This window comes from Lepus europaeus, chromosome 7, assembly GCF_033115175.1.
Source record: "Lepus europaeus isolate LE1 chromosome 7, mLepTim1.pri, whole genome shotgun sequence".
NCBI classification, from domain to species: domain Eukaryota; kingdom Metazoa; phylum Chordata; class Mammalia; order Lagomorpha; family Leporidae; genus Lepus; species Lepus europaeus.
Genome location: NC_084833.1, coordinates 95,386,508 through 95,403,926, shown reverse-complemented (window position 1 = coordinate 95,403,926; position 17,419 = coordinate 95,386,508). Strand labels below are relative to the sequence as shown.

The following is a 17,419-nucleotide window of genomic DNA, read 5'->3' as shown; positions in this document are numbered from 1 at the left end:
CGCTGCCGGGGTCTGGCTCGCTCTGCGCCCACGCGGCCTCGCGCGAAGCGGGCCACGCTGGTTCCCACGAGCTGCTCCAGCAGAACGGGCGCCAACATGTTGACCCTTCCCTTCTCTTCCTTCCCCCTGTAAGCGTCGCCACTGGAAAGGGCGGGCTGCAGCGCGCGGCCTTTCTCTTTTGCCTCGGAACTTCCTCAATAAACTCGGAAGAAGGCAGGGGAAACACACGCGTGGACCCTGACCCCCGACTTCGCGCCGTCACGCTTCCCAAGGTGGCTCCGGAGGGAGCTCTGCTGTCCCCGCCCCAAGCCTCTCTCCCCTCCCGCACCCTCGGAGCCCGTCCGCTCCCATCTGCCTTTCCCGGGGCATTAGGGGTGGGGGCCCTTTGGTCGCATCTGGGCCACGGTGCGCTCCTCCTCGGAGCAGGGGGCGGTGGCAGCGGGGAGGGCGCGCAGAGGACAGCAACGGAGTGTCCTCGTTGCTCCTGAAACGTGGCGACAGGCGAGGCAGAGACTCCCAATGAGTGTGATGGCGACACGTGATGCCGGCGGAGGGCGAGCTTGGGGGGCGGGGGGATAAAGGCAGAAGGAGGGAGGCGGGCAGCAAGTGCAGAGGGGCGGGCGGAGAGCGGGACAGGGGGCGAGTCGGGCGCGCGGGCGGCACCAGCCTCTGCCGCCCCGGCCGCGCTGCCCGAGCCCTGCCCGACCCGCCGCCCGCGCTCACACGCTCGGAGCCAGCCCGCCAGGCGGGAGCGCGGCGCACGGCGATGCGCCGAGGCGGGCGCTGAGGCGGCGCCGCGCGAGCAGCAGCCCAGGCGGCGGCGGCCCCCGGCCCAGCCCGGGCCCCAAGTTCCCGCCATGAGCAGCCGGCTCGGGGGGCTCTTCGGCCCCGGGGGCTCCCGCCCGGCGGAGCGCGACCACAGCGCCCCGCGGCCCCAACGCGCCTAACGCAGCCGCTCGCGGGGTCCCGCCGCCGCCGCCGCCACTGCCACCGCCACCGCCGCCCGCGTCCCCGCCGCCGCCCGGCCGCCGCAGCGCCCGCCAGCAGCATGTCTCGGAGGAAGATTTCATCCGAGTCCTTCAGCTCCCTGGGCTCCGACTACCTGGAGACCAGCCCCGAGGACGAGGGGGAGTGCCCCCTGTCCAGGCTCTGCTGGAACGGCAGCCGCAGCCCGCCCGGGCCGGCCGAGCCCAGCGCGGCCGCCGCCGTCGCCGCCGCCGCCGCCGCCCCGGCCCCGGCTGCCTCTGCCGCGGCCGCCGCCGCCACGGCCGGGGCCAGGAGGGCACAGCGCCGGCGGCGGGTCAACCTAGACTCGCTGGGCGAGAGCATCAGCCGTCTGACGGCGCCCTCGGTGAGCGGGGGCGGAAGGGGCCGCGCCTCGGGAGCGGGGAGGGATCGGGAAAGTTGGCGCGGGGCGAGCTCGCCCGGACGCGCGAGCGGAGCCGGACCGCTGGGGGGCGGCCGGGTCTCACCCCGCCCGGCCCCGGGTTCCCGGCGGTTCCGGGAGGGACCCCCAACTCGGGGATCCGGTGCCAGGGGGAGTAGGAAACAGAAGAGAGGAGGACCCTGCTTCTCCGCGATCTCTTGAGGCGGGGGCCTGGCTGCCCATCTCCAGCGGTGGACCCTGCTTCACCCGTGTCCCCGGAGGGCCCCCGGTGCTCCTGCACACCCACCTGTTTTCTTTGCCCCAAACTTTGCCAGGCACTATGGTCCATAGTTGCATTTCCCTGTCTTCCATCCCGGCTGGCTAGCATCCCCAAGGAGCCCCAGCCCCTTCCAGGAAACCCTTCCTCTCCTTATTCCCACACTCTCTTGGTCTCGGCGTGACCTTGTGTGACATCTTTGCATTCCACAGGCTATCTGCATTCTTTGTTGATTCCGTTTCTCCAGTCTGCAGAAACTCTCTGCCGCATACTTTGCTGTGTTGCCTTCTGAAAGTGAAGAAAGCTTATCTGGTGTTTTTATACCCCCTCCCCCTTTGCTTATTCACTGGGCATTTACTGGTTCAAGCCTTTTTTCTGGATAAACTTGGTGTCTTTTTGTTTTCTAAATCTCTCTGGTACTTCTTACTCCTGCATCTCATTTTTCACTCCCCATTTCCTGGATTCTCATACTTCTGTGGTTTCCTTACATTTAGGCCTTGGATGAATGAGTGAGTACCTTCCCAGACCTCTCCAAACTTGTGCTTATCTGGGGATGTCTGTATCAGCAGTTCCAGGTGTACACCACACTCCCCCTGGTTCTAGGCATCTTTCCCGGGCACTTGTGCCGGCTTCCTACTGAAACATTTCAGCTACTCTTGATTTTTACCGTCTGCAGGCATGTCAGATCCCCGACCTCATCTCTCCTTGTTCTGGGTGAGCTGTTTTGAAGGAACCCATCCCAGTGCAGAAGACCTAAAGGAGATTCCGTGTCAAACCCCCATCCATCCCCACGCTGACCTTGGATGCAAGGACTTTAAGTTCTGGCAGCACTTTGACCCACCCACACCTGGGACATTCACTTTTTCAAAGTGTCCACACTGAATCTGAACAATGATCTTTGTTCTCCACTCTCCCTCTTGAAAAAGCTCACTGACTGAGGTTAGGAGGGACCTGGGAAGGAGTGGCATCCCGAGGTGGGGTGAACACTGGTACTAGGCAGCCCCACAGATATCCTCAGGACACTTGCATCAGCGGAGAGTGACGTTTTTCTTCCAGCAGTGTAACTCCTCTTTGGTCTTCTTCCCCTTCTTGTGTGTTCCCCCTTTGATGTGCCTTTTTGCCACTTTTTCTCCACTGATGATCAAGAAAACACATCTGAGAATGGATTGGCTGCTGCTTGCTATTCTTTCTTGCAAGTATTTCCCAGGCAGCATATATTTGATGCTGCAAATTGTTGAACACAATCCTTTCTAAGAGGAGTACAGTAGTTACATCTGTAGATTTGTGTCAGTACTCACAGCAGTAATTGGGCAATATATGAATTCTCCAGTATCACACATATGTATTCGATACAATGATTATACTTAAGATAGTGATTAGTTTTCAAGGAGTTGTTTTTATACTTTTAGAGTTTTCTTTTTGCCTAAGAATCAAGATTTACCAATTTCCAAAAAGTAATGACAGTGCCTCTGGTGATGCAAATTTAACCTAAGACTGTTTTCAACCACGTACATGAGTAGTACATAAAATAAACTGAGAACTCAAATACTAACTGCAAGAATAAGAGAGAGGAAGCAGTCTTTGATGGTTGCCTTTTAAGTCACATTTTAGGTGACTCTGGGTTTCTGCTGAATGAAAAGTACAAACATAGATAATAGTTTTCAGAATGAGAAATTTGAAAATGTAATGACCAAATACCTGCAACAGCTGTTTTTACTTTCCATGACTCAGTTCTGTTTTGAAAAGGACCTGTCAGGTGGATGCCGAGAATATACACGTAAATACGGTGTAAACATTTTCAACATCATAATGCATGTATAGAAAATTCTCAATGGCTACCATATCAGCAATAGATTTAATGGCACAAAGAGTGGTTTCAAAGCAGTGACTTATTTCCATATAATCCCTACCCACTTCCTTTTATTCGGCGAGCTAGTACCCTGTTGCAAATAGTTTCAGTAGATTAATTCTTACCTTCTCAAGATCTTAAACTTCCCTGTAAACACTTGTGGGGATGAATTATATCTCATGTTCTTTTTCATCAGAGACAAGCAGTTTCTGATTCTTTGATACCACCAAGAATAGGCCCTCCCAGAGCATTTTTAGATGGGGAGCTTTCTATCATTTTATCAAAGTAGATTTCATGAGAAACTGTACTTGTTGTGGAAGCTCCTGTTTTCTCGGGGGTCCCATCATGAAATGTCTCAATCACATGTGACATGTTATGCAGAATGATTTGCGGGAAAGAAAATGGAAATGAAGTTCATGAACACTAGAACATTGCCAAGTAATTAAACTAGTTATTTGGCCAGTGGAATATTAAAACTCAGATTTGTGATATACTAATCATTATTTTTTGACGCATTGATGTTAACTACAAAGATCACAATATTGTATATTATTTTAGTAAAAAATGGAATTGGTGAAATTGGAAAACTTTAGAGTTCAGGAGATTCTAACTTTGCCTGGAATAACTAAATACATGTATATATCTGGGGCATTACTTTGACTCTCTGGACTCCTTCTCATCTGTTAAGGGTTATTCTTAGGGTCTCTCCTATTCTGAGATTCTAAAAAGACATACAGTTCTTTGGATAAACTTTCAAAATGGAAAAATGAAAGAAAATCAGGACTTTCATTATAGACTTTAAAACTTTTTGAGGAAAGCAGTTTGCTTTAAGTAGGGATATCAAAGTACTATTTAATTGATGCAGTTGTTAAAAAGATTTTAACATCACTATGTTGCAAGTATTGTACAAAGCATTGGCAATACAAATGCGGAACAAAATATACTCAATACCTTTTACCTTATGGAACCTCTGAGTTTTTATTTTCAGAAACTGTATTGAAGGAAAATATAAGAACTCCAGTTATCTTGGAGATGTGTAAGGGATGTGCTATTTATCATCTTTGGGTGATTTTTTTCCACTGTGAATTTCTGAGGTACAGCTATAAAATATAAATAACACTGAATATGTGATTGAGCATGAATAAATGGTATTATTTTGCAGTAGTTTAATACCTGGGAGCACATATGGAAATACCATGAAGGGTTAATTTAGTAACTCACTATTTGGCTTTTATTTTTATAAATGAGAAATTGCTCAGTTGCCCTATCACTCTGGTGTGGCTTTTGTGTTTGCTAATAGCCTGTCAGTGAAGATATTCCAGAGCCAAGATTTCTTGAATGAGAACTCCTTGCAGGTGACTTTGAGGACCACAGAGAGCAAAATGCAGGAAGAAGAGTAACACCTGAAAAATGGCAAGTAAGGGGAGTGCAGCTGCTGACAGGGAATTGTCCAAGGCAGTGCGAGAGCAACGAGGAAGGAACAGGGAATGGAAGCTTGGATACAAACGGGAATCAAAAAACTGCTTCATTATTTTGGGAAAGGAAATTATATTAATACATGTCTAGGAAAAAGTGAAAGAAAAAATACATTTGACTTCTCCTGATATTAAATAGAATTAGCTCTCTGAAATGTATACACCATAAGAAACAAAACACTTTGTAAAAGTGGGCGTGACTGACATGTAGTCAATAAAATATACAAAATATATTTGTGAGGTAAGATATTTGATAATTTGTGCATTTTAATTAAAGCTTTTTATATTTTGGGCCTAATTTGTATAATAAAGTTCTGAGAACCAGATGCATAACAATCATGAAATTAGATAAAATGTGATCCAGTAGCTTAATGTTTGCACATTTGTAGAAATTAGTGTAATCTGAAGTCAGAATGTAATGACTCTCTATTGCCTTTCTCTGCTGCATTCCTAATCATCTGGGAAACAGTGCAGCAGAGTTGATGGCCTTGGGTTAGAATAATCCTCTGCTAATCCTGTAAGTGTGAAACCCTGGGAAAGCCACCTCCATGCTTCCATGAGCCAGTTTCCTCCTTTGTGAAAGTCATAGTAACTACCTGGTAGATTTGTGCAAAGGAGAAGCAGTATTCCTGTAAAACTCCCTGCACTCAATATTTGGTAGTTCCAAGTGAGAGCTAATAATTTCTACCAAATTTGAATTCCTCTCAAGGATCTAAAAATTTTGTTTTTTCCCATTAATCATTTATTTTTTTAGTAATCTCATTGGAAGAGCTCATAGACCAGAATCACAGATGTTAAGTAGCTAAAAAATGATAAATGATAAAAAGCACTTAATTTTGTTGGCATAGCCAGCCAATCCATTAAAAAAATAAAACTGGAGTTCCTTTTTATTTCTGTGGCTATGACTCACGTGTGTACACAGGTGTATACAATCATTGCAGATTCAAACATTTCCATCAAGCCACTGCATACTATGTGGCAATACAAAATCCACTTGTATAAATGCTATTAACAATGTGAAAACATTTATGTTTTGTAGACTATGAATACTTCATGACAAGTTAATCTTAAATTAGAAAAGAAAACATATTAAGTAAAAAACAGACTGCTTATTTCATTTGCCTGATGATTTCAAACCTTCCTTATCCTTTGCATTCAAATTAGAAACCTGAACATGTGCTCAAAGGGCTAGACTATGAGAAGCAACAGTTACCCAGCGAGTGGTATTTTTTTTTTTTTTTTACTGTGAGTGTACAGTGAGAAATAATAGCAATGATGATCAGTTTGTAAGTAAATGTGGTAGGCGATTGCAGCTTCCTTTTTAGTGTATGCTTGTTCTACCTTGAAGGAGTCTTAGATGCATCCAAGGAGCACTTGAGTGTTGTGTGTTTCCCTCCTAGATCATCATTGCTCTTTTTGTTCAGCTCTGTTTTTGTCTTGTTGCTTCTATCATAATAGAGCTGAAAGTAAAATTTAAAAGTTGTGTGTATTTTATTGACCGTGATAACAAAATACATTCTCTGTAGACAAAAACATTGTGCATGATGAGTTAATAAGGTAAAACTGTCTCTTTTGGGATTTCACACACACCTAGGAAGAAAAAAAGTAACTGGCATAAGACGGGAGAATATTTTTAAGAGTTATCTATTAACTGAGTTTTCTAAGCAGGCCCCTATTTAATGCATGAACCAGTGATTTGGCTCAAAAGTCAAAACCTGTATTTAAATTCTGACTCTGTCCATGATATTCTCATGTTTTTCTGGTGTTTAGAATACTAGTTGGTGCTATTCAATAAAATGCTCAGAATAAAAGAATGAATGTTCTTGTTTAAATGTCCAGTTGTATGTTTATTTTTTATTTGATTTTTTTGTAGTGTGTTTGATTCTATCAAACAGAATGTTTTTATTTTACACCCAAACTTCGAGAGACATACTTGGGCACAAACTTGTTTGAATTTGCATATACCTGCTATTTAATGTGAAACTTCAGTTTGAAGTTGTGTTAAAAAAGAGCACACGGAACAGTATCCTACTCCTAGGAGTCATTGAGTGGACCATTTATATTTTAATAAGTTAGGTAAGCATAATGATTCTCCTGCAGTCTGGATTGCTCGTATTTCTGTACAGTTCTCTGTCAAATGAGAAAGAAATGTTTGTCAGCAAGTGAGCTACTGTTGCCAAAAATGCAATGCTAGGAGACGGCAGTGACATAATCTTGGTCCTCAAATATCACTTCAGGACAAGATCTGAAGATCTAGACTTATGTGCTATAAACACAGAACACCTCATAAAATTCAAAATTTCAGGTCTAGAGTGATTTAGGAAATAGAGGAGCTGGAAATAGCTTTGAAGGCTAGAGATTTGTTGAGGTTGTTGTGGAGAGTTAAGAAAAGTGAACATTTTTATGAACAGAATAGTGAGAAATCACTTCCTGAATAGGCTTTATTTGAAGCCTATTAAATAGTTTTTCATTCAAACTAGTGGTTACTGAACGTCAGTCAATGCGAAGCATACTCGAAGTAAACTGTCAGATGCAGATTCCTGTACTTAATCTTCATAAGGTCTGGTTGGATGGTTTGAGGCAGGGGCCCTGATGACATTTTGAACAAAGATAAAGGTGATTACTAGGCACATTAAAATTGTGTCTGGAGATGAGTGAATTCAATACCTTGAGGACTACTGATCTAAGCTCAGTGAGATCTGTAGACAGATTTTTATTTTTTTGAGAAAATGATCATGGGAGTGACTTTTTTAGAGTGGATATATCCCAAGCAACTATTGCCTTAATAGGGACAGGCTTAAAGTTAGTGAGTTGGTGCTATTTACACCACATTCTTTGGCTGTGTCTTTTGTGGTCAAAATAATCTTGCTGGTTGGATGGTAGATGGTATTTGAGATATCACAATTTTCACCCTTAATTATTTGTGAATTATGTTTCCATTTTTTCCCGACTCCCTGTGTTATAAGTGCCATTGTTGTAAGTGTCTCATGACTTTTCCTCAAAGTAAACATATATTTAAAACTATGTAGAGGAAAAGGGAGAAGGAAATGGTCATGAGGGTCAAGGTGACATGACCATCAGTTTCTGTGTTTCTTAGGATGAGAAGACATTTCTCAAATGCTTCATCTGTTTCTTTTGGAGGAATGATTTGTTGACATGCCAAGGAGAAATTTAAACAGGTGAGGGGAGAAAGGAACATATCTGGATATTTTTTTTCCCATAAAAGAAACAATTATAGGTTTAGATATTAGATGTACAGGACCACCCCTCAAACCAAAATCCCTACCAAAATATCACGAAAGCAGTAGTGGTTGCTAATCTCTGTGTCCTGAGACAATTAGTTGTTCTGTGTTTCAGTGGCCAAACTGGGTAAGGATCTGGTTGAACACTTCACATAGTGATTCAACATTTGAACAATATATTTGTAGACAAGATATGGTGCCAGTCCATCATAAGAGGAGGCTATTTGTGTGGAAGTCCTGTAGTCACCTTAATTGCAAGTCCTTTAATTCCATTTGACTTCTTTTCCATCCACTGCACTGTGTTTGTTATGTGTTTGTCTATTATGGCCGGGGGGCGGGGGGAAACAAAAATGTCCTGAAATATGCTTTCACTCCTTGTTGCTTTATGCCTATGCTTTTTCATGCATGAACCCTCCAAGTGGATACTGAGAAACAAGTTTTTCTGACTGTTTTTGTGCACACACAGACATCTTGTTTTCTCTTACTGTCACTTTCTCCTGTACATTACTAATATTGTTCATGTCTTGATTTTAGAATTTACTAGATTGTACTATGATTTTGTTTTTTTTCTGTCTCTTCAAGATAGGAAATAATGTTTATGTATGCCCATGCTTAGTAGAAGGTCTGAATTGTAAAGGTACTCAACAGATATTTGTTAGAAGAATGAATAAATGTGTGTATTTGGTGTGTATCTGGTAGTGCTATATTTTAGTTGATCATTTAATTTAACTGTTGTTGTAGCTTTTGTCAAGCACAAATAATGGTAAATATAGTTATAACATTATTTTTGAGATTTCTTTAAAATTTTCAAACACTCTCACACCTGGTGTTGTATTGGAACTTCTCAGTCATCTGAAGACTTTATACCAATTGCTTTTAATTGGTTAGTATAATTATTTTAAAATACCTGCAGACATAGCAACTATTTGGGTGAGCATATGCTGTACCACATATGAAGGTTTATATATTTGTTTTTTTTTTTTTTAAAAATGCCTCCTCTATAAGATATAAAGTATCTTTATATCTTTACAAGAGATGATATATAGCATCTCTACCAGACTACTTTGTCCATTATTATCTCAGTATATAAGACATCCTATGTGTCAAAAATTATCTTTAATAAAAAGCTACATATCAGCACATGTATGCATCTATTCTGCAGAATTAATGGACACAATAATGGCATAGAAGGACAGAGTGGTAGAAGTTAGACATTGCTGGTTTAAGGAATGGGGAAGATAACTAACCAGAAGCAGGTAGGAAATATTACTGTGTAGTGTCTGAGGGTCCAGTTGAGATTGGAGATAATCCATTTGTCACTCACACTGAAAAGATGAGCATGACTTGGAGCAAGCAGTTCATTGGAAGGCCTGTGTGGCAGATTGAGCTTGAGGTGTTTGCGGGGTGGTCAGCTGGGGTGAAGTGTTATGCCTTGTGAAATCATGAAAGCTGAATTTTGAAAAGGGGTGAACTGTAATGATTCCAGAGCATTTTGAGCCCTTCTATTTGAATGTAGATCTTATGTTAGGATGATTTAGTATATACACTGTGTTATTCTTTATTCACTTAACTGGCAGAGTAGCTGATTGCTTTTTTCCCTTTCTTAACCAGAATCGGGTAACCTGGTAATTAGTCTTTGAGAACTCAGTTCTAACTGACTGCTTAACTAGTTATTTACATCATGCTTTCAAAGTTAGAAACAATTCTTGAAAAATGTCAGAATATTCAGCTGCAACATTCAGTGCATTATTTATGATCCCTAGTTGTTATGCCGTCATGTTTCCTTGTCTCACACTTGCTACGTCACTTCTTGAGTACAAGAGAGCTCATGAGATTTATAATAATTAGGGGCTACCAAATGATTTCATATTATTTTGGAGAGTGCAGAAAATATGTTCTTATCTGAAAGAGTAGAAATTAGTTCTGTGAATCTGAACGAGTCAACTTGCAGGTGAGCCCATGTAAAACTCCATGAAACAGGCTCCAGAATTAAATAATTGTCTGATAGTCCGAACGGTTCTCCTGTGTTTCAGTATCACTGTGGCATAAATGTGTGGACATCCTGGTAAGCGGAATGTTGTAGATCAACAAATGTATGATAACAGCAAATGTCCCTTGTGTAGAAGCACCGAGAAACTAAATGGCCCTTCTGGTTTGAAAGAGTTAATGTGCACACTATGCTTCTCATATTCCACCACCAAGTTCCTAAAGCAAAAGGAGAGATAGTACAGGTAGATTTTGGCAAAAAGCTTTTCTAAATTTCAGAGTTCTGTGTATAATTTTGTTAATAATCTTGTTTTCCTTGAAAAATGCCTGTAAGCCCATTTGTGTGTAGGATGGATGGGAGCTGATAGTATAGCTCAATTAATGTGATGTTCTGATTTTTGTTCTAATTTGATCTTGAGGAAATATCTTTTCTGCCTGCTTCTCATTTCTGAAGTCATATGTAATAACACTCACCTGTCAATCAGGAGTAAATATCTAGCAGAAAATTGAAGACATTGTGTTTCTGTTATTAATGACTTCATTGTGCTGCTTCACTGCTTTCTTGGGGACCAGCACATTCTTTCATATTCCTCTACTTTCCACCTCTGGGAAAATAACAGATGTGGAGTTAGGTGAATTCCTATTGTGCATCTTTGGATAAGTTATGCTTTCTGAGGCTTGGTTTCTTGTCTATGAAATGAGTGCCATATTTAATTTATAGTATCATGCACAGTAAAAGTATAATAATGCCTACAACAGTATTTATAATATAGTAAATGATTAATACATTTTGGTGCTTTGTCTCCAACTCCTTCTTATCAGTTTTGTTACTGATCTTATTATTAGTAATCACATTTCCTGATAACTTCAGTTACCTCCAGCCACAATATTTGGCAACATGTCTAAATATTACCTTTCTTTCCAGTTCTTGTTTAGCACTTCCATCCTTTTAATGGGAAACATTTTCAACATTTTAAAGTATATAATGTTTCAGGTTGTTGTGTATGTCTGATATACTTTAAAAAAAATTCTGTTCCTTACCAGGAATCATAAAACAAATTTGATGATAGTGGTTTCTTGTTTATTCATCATTCACGTTCCTCCAACATTTATTCATTCAGACAGCATTTATTAAGCAAATTAGTACTTATTAATTCATTCAGCATATACTCAGTAGGCTGTAAACACAGGCAGGAAATAGGACACCCTGAAATTTGATGTGATCATTTTGGATTTGAAAATGTATAATTCATTGGAGACATTGTGTCGCAGCAGGTTTAAACCGCAGCCTGGGATGCCTGCATTCCAAATTGGAGTGCCAATTTGGGTCCCGGCACCTCCGCTTCTGATCCAGCTTCCTGCCAATTCATCCTGGGAAACAGTGGATGACATCTCAACTGCTCAGGCCCCTTCCACCCACCTGGGAGATCTGGATGGTATTCCGGGCTCCTGGTTTGGCCTGACCCAGCCCTTGCAATCACTTGGGGGAATGAACCAAAATATAGAAGATGTCTTCCTCCCTCTCTTTCTCTCACTGGCTAGCACTCTTGTCAAGTTTCAAGTGAGTGAAAATAACTAAACATTTACAAAATAAAATAACATGTGAAAATGTTCTAAATAATGTCCGCAATAGGCATTTCTGCCCCTCCCTCTGTCTCTGCCTCTTCTCTTATCTTGAATTTTCCTTATTTTGCATGTTGTGGCAGACATATAGGTAAAGGAATGATCTGTATGTGAAGAGGCCAGTTGAAGCTATAATGTTCATGGTGATAGTAATCACAGTAGTGATTTATTGAGTCTTTACCGTGCATTAGGCCCTGTGCTAGGTACTGTATGCAGAATATTCCATTAAACACTTGTAGCAGAATACAGAGGTGATGCCTTACCATGATCTGTGCAGCATCAAGAGTGTATACGTCTCTGACTTCATGTTGTGACACTCTCATCTGCATTCATCATTCTAGGATATGCTCCTTGACTAATTCCAAGCAAGCATCATCTTGCCTCTGGAGTTTTGTCTGATTTCTCATGCCAGAAATGTGCCCCAATCACACCCAGTTCTGTATGAGATTGGCTTTTAGATTTTAACTCAGTATCACCTCATCAGGCTATAGCTTTCCTCACTAACATTTTTCATATCTTTGTTAATTGTTTCTATCATATTACCCACCATTAGAAATTAAATTTATATTGATTTGTTCAGTGACTTATTACTTGACTCCTTTCATCATAGGTTAATCTCTTCAAGTTTAAATTCTGTCTTGTCTGGGTTGCTCCCTGTAGTCTTTGAAGCATCTGGAATAGTCTTGGGTAGAGGTACATTCTCAATTCATATATATATATATATATATATTTTTTTTTTCATTTTGAAGGAAGACTTAGGACTTGGAACAGAAGTGAGATAATTAAAAATAATTTTTGGAGTGGGAGAAGAAGAATTAACATGTATTAGGCAACAACTACAGACCTAGGATTTACTAAGTATTTTCCTAATATGCATCTTTGAGATTTCAAATACAATAGCTTCTTAAAAGTTCATAGAAAATGTGTATTATGAAACAACTGTGCATGGATTTTAATTTTTTTGCAAGAAAACATTTTTAAAAGGTTTATTTATTTATTTGAAAGTCAAAGTTACAGAGAGGCAGAGGCAGAGAGAAAGAGAAGACTTCCTTCCTCTGGTTTGCTCCACAAATGGCCACAACAGCTGGAATTGACCTGATCCGAAGCCAGGAGATTCTTCCAGGTCTCCCACATGGGTGCAGGGGCCCAAGGATTTGGGCCATCTTTCACTGCTTTCCCAACCATAGCAGAGAGCTGGATCAGAAGTGGAGTAGCCAGGACTCAAATGGGATGCTGGCACTGCAGGCAGCGGCCTTATTTTTTTTTTTTTTTTTTTTTTTTTTTTAGTGGGAGGTAAAATAGCAAGGTTTATTAAGAAGGAACATCTGTAAGGACGGATGGGCACCTCTCCAGACAGGGCCTGAGAGAGAGTGCCCAGTCCCTCAGACTGGGGGAGAGGGGGGGCTGCATGGGTGAGTGGAGAGTACACCTGGCCTGGCCAGGCCAGGCCAGGCCAGGCCAGGCGGGCAACTCAGCAAAGATGCAGAGAGCTGAGCGCACAGTCCAGTTGAGGCTGGGGGTTTTTAAGGAGATGGGTCTTGCTTCCCCACCTGTGCTTCTCTTGGAACAACTTTTATGCCACAGTGCCAGGCCCTGCTGAAAACATTTTTTCAATTTCATTTTCCATGAACTTTGTGAAGAATCCTTGTGCTCTTGCAAGGAAATTTGTATTTCAAGAGGCTGAATTACCTGTGTGATCACAGTTAATAACTGATGGAGATACAGTTAGAACCTTGGTCTGTTTAACTACAAAATCTGTTGTTATGTATTCTGTGTTTCAAGCCTCTGTGAGTGGTGGTGGATCTTACAGTGCATGGCCTACATGCCCTTTAGGGACAAGAGACATATTTCCCAAGTTGCTGTGAGTACTGCTGGAAGTCAGCTCTCAACTGTCAGCTCCCTTTTGCGTTGCCTGGATGGAAGAAAGCTGTCTTGCTCCATTCCTGTGACTAATCAGCATGGACTAAGAAGCCGTAGCCTCTTTGCCCTACTTCAGCACTGCTGAAGTAAGAACTTCCTGTGTGGTCAGCTGAGGCCTCCATTGAGACTGCATCACGGCCCAACTTCTCTTGCTGCACAGTTCTGCTTCCTTCTCTACCCTTGGGCTTTGATTCTAAAAGCACTCCATAATACCTTCCCCACATACCTGGCCTGCATTAGTGAGTTTGAGATTGAGGATTAGCATTCATTAAAATGCAAATTTCAAAAATAGGAAGGTGATTTTTGGGACAAATATAATCATGTTGGATTTGGGAATTTTTGAATTTGGGTGAAAATGATTGTCTCTGGACTGTGAGCTATTTAAGGGTTTGCATTATTGAACCACCAGCCTCAGGATCATGCCTATCAGTTAATTCAATAAACGGAGATTGAAGATTTGGCACAGGAGCTTGGATAAGAGTTGATGGTTGAACTCTTATGGTGACTTTGCAGGTGATAGCGAATATCTTGAAAATTGACAAGCTATTTGAATGTGATAGAGGAAAATAAGAATAATGGAGAATTGAGGATCAGTATACAAAAAAAACCAAACCGGGTACCAATATACATTTCTATGTTTGTTGGGTGGGAGATGCCTGGGAAGCAGCTTGGTGGAACAATGGTAGCAGTTAATATTTGCAAACTGAAGAAGAGAATTCATTGATGTTATTTTCGAAGCCAGTATAAATGAGGTTGTCATCAGTGGCCTTAGAAATGTGATGTTAGTCTTGCATCTGAGATAGAAAGCCATTTAACAAGATTTAAAGGAGTAATGTATGATGAGTAAACAAAGGATATCTTTGCATATATCATTGATCCACGGCATTTGTAAATAAATGGAGAGAGTAATAGTTAGCAGGGCCTGGGAGGCCAAATCAGTTTATTAAAGAGGTAGAGATTCATGTTTGAGGGTAATGGAGAAGTCAAAATCTGGAGATGAATGAGACAGGAAGGATTTGAACAAGGGTAAGATTGTTTTAGAGGCATTCTCTAATTCCGTTCCTGAGAACGAGGGCACTTCTTTTTCTATGTCCAATGGCAAAATAATATGGTGTAGTGTGAAAGTTGCTGCTAAATTATAGTTTCACTTGCATCTACTTCATTACGGTTTTGTTTTGGTTTTATCATTGTAACTCAGTCATTGATCAATAATTTTATTCATCTAGTGACTATCAAATTTAAATTCCCATGCTATTTACAGTTCTGTTACTTTATCTTAACAATGGTAGCTGCACTATGTGTTATTAAGTCAGGTCAGAAATGTCACTAAGTCATCCTTCAGTGATTATATGTACTTATATATGTATATATGTATGTATATGTATATTTGAATTGTGCATTGTAAAATTTTTTCATTTGTATAATCCACTGCTTAAATCACTTTTGGATTTACTTATCAGCCGTTTCATGCTTCATTTTGTCTCTCATACTTCTAAAGATAGAAGTTTATAAATTGAACACCATGCAGAGGCGATTTGTGTTGGTATTCCCTTGTTCTCTTTTAATATTAGAGGTAATTGCACAATACAGACACACACACACACACACACACCCCGCATCCACACACACGGACCCTTGTTCTTCTCCTTTCTGCGTCTGATCCAACCTTGTTCACTGTTAGAGCTCTTTTTGACAAGTTTTTGATAGCTGGAGGAAAGGTCACTAATGGAAGGAACTCTTGAGTATTAAGGGTGAAGGGATTAGGACCCTGTGTGGTTGTTATATTGAGTAAATTTTATACAGTTGAGAGGTGCTATGGAAGATAAAATAAAGCCAAACAGGATATACACAGTTGGTTTAGCTTTTTAGCTCTGTCTCTTTCCTTTTTCTGAGCAAATTTTGCTCAATTTCATTAAGTAGCATTTTTGTCTATGTTATACACTGCCAAATTGTTTCTACTATCTGCCTGGAACATTAAAATCAATCAATAGATTTTTGTTAAATGAATAAATTTAGAGTGAATATAGAGATGTTTATTTGAAGTATACTACACAAAAATTATAAGAACTAAGTAAGAGAATTGATACAAATGTGCTTTAGAAAAAATAATATCAACAGCAATGACAAAAAAGTAGACAGAGAATATACAAATGTAAATACTTATTATGCACTATTGTTGTCTTTATTCTTCCTTCATGCATTTACTGTATGTCCACTATAAATGCTTGATTTTACTGAGTTGATAGAACACAAGATACGTGGAGCAAAAAATAGGTCTAGTCATCTGCCAAATTTAAAAGCAGTATTGTATTTTCCTTAAGTTCTCCTGTAATCTGCTATATCACTCAACATGCATTATTCACATGCAGGAAAGAATGAATTGTTTCTTGATAAACTAGCTATGTTTTAAAAAATTCAACATTATTTCATTAGATATCTGGTCTGGCTTTTTCTATGCTAAGAATTTGATATGTCTCAGTTATATCAGAAAAATACTTTTGATTGTCTCCCTATTTTTCTTGTGATTCAGGAATGAAATTTCAGAACAATTTTGTGTTTCTTCCAGCTTCTTTCTTGAATAAAGACTTCCCCTAGGGAAGCAAGAATTTTTCAAAGAAAAGTTCACATTATCCGAACAATAAATTTAAAAATTTGTTACAGCACTAGAAAAACTCCTGTTACCTTAAATCAGGTTTTTGTAGACTTCAACAGTGGAAAAAAAGAATCTCATTTAAATGTCTGTCAACTGAATTTACTCAGTGTGTGGTCATTCTGAGTCAGTCAACCTTCCTCCAATTTAACTTTTCCCTTGTGTGTAAGTGATACCTTAATTTTTTGAATGTTGTCTTACCAAATATTTGTTTTTAATTTATTTTTCTTAAAAGGAAAGGATACAAAGATTCTTAGAACCTGTGTATTGTAGTGTTTATACATATAAACCCTAGTTTAACATCATATTTCAGAAATGTAGTTTACTCTCTATAACTATGTATCTCTCTATTTACTATTGATTATATACCACAGAAGAGAAATGAGTCTTGTCATTGGATTCTGAATTTAAAATTACCATTTCATAGCAACTGGGAGTAGACATAATTACTTTCATTGTGTCTTTTTAAACATTTGCCACAAGTAATGAAATGTCTTTTACTTCCTTAACAAAAGAATCTGCCTCCAAAGGCATTTGATAATGATGAGATGATTGTGTTGTAAAGGAAGAGACCGAAGGAAAGAGTAAATCTTAGCTACAGACTATTGTAATTCTATTTGAAGCTTCAGACAGATATGAGGGAGTTTAATAGTGTGGATGCTGCAGAAGAGAGATTTATTGTTTCCACCAAATACAAAGATCAATAAACACTTTGTGGACCTGACAGTGTTTGCAAGCTATAAAGTCTCTTTTTTCCTTATGTGTTAACTTATTGCCATTATAAACACATTTCAAAGAAAAGCAATCTTTCCTTTTGTTCTGAATTATATTCTTTATCCAAAAGTGTGCTTGCAAAGTACAGAGGCAACTTTCTTGCTGAAGGAGAATGGGTGGGCTTCCTCTTCCTCTGCAGCTTGTTGGGAGTGACTGACTGTGGGAATGGTGCTTTGGGAGGCCATTGCCTGCTGAGTCTCTAAGCACGCAGGCACTTGGCTTGTTCAGCTGCATTCTGGAGGTGGAGGAAATCGAAT

At 40.6% G+C, this 17,419-nt stretch overlaps 2 protein-coding genes across 2 annotated transcripts in view; one reads left to right on the top strand and one right to left on the bottom strand.

Moving 5' to 3' along the window:
- Positions 1-258: 258 nt before the first annotated feature.
- Positions 259-1,050, bottom strand: LOC133763895 (uncharacterized). Its single transcript, XM_062197598.1, has 2 exons — positions 1,027-1,050; positions 259-984 (listed from the first exon to the last, which is right to left on the bottom strand). Exons 1-2 carry the CDS (start codon positions 1,048-1,050, stop codon positions 259-261), a joined length of 750 nt encoding a protein of 249 aa, XP_062053582.1.
- GUCY1A2 (guanylate cyclase 1 soluble subunit alpha 2) overlaps positions 1,049-17,419 on the top strand; it is a 364,010-nt gene continuing 347,639 nt past the window's right edge. Inside the window, exon 1 of the mRNA XM_062198341.1 lies at positions 1,049-1,351. Coding sequence (XP_062054325.1) covers positions 1,049-1,351 — 303 coding nt within the window. The remainder of the gene's footprint in view (positions 1,352-17,419) is intronic.

Bases quoted from the DNA above. Each gene is read 5' to 3' on its own strand.
- LOC133763895 (XM_062197598.1), bottom strand. From the start codon at position 1,050: ATGCTGCTGGCGGGCGCTGCGGCG. The intron at 985-1,026 runs GCCGGGCGGCGG...TGGCGGTGGCAG, and splicing joins TGCTGGCGGGCGCTGCGGCG to TGGCGGCGGCGGCGGCGGGA.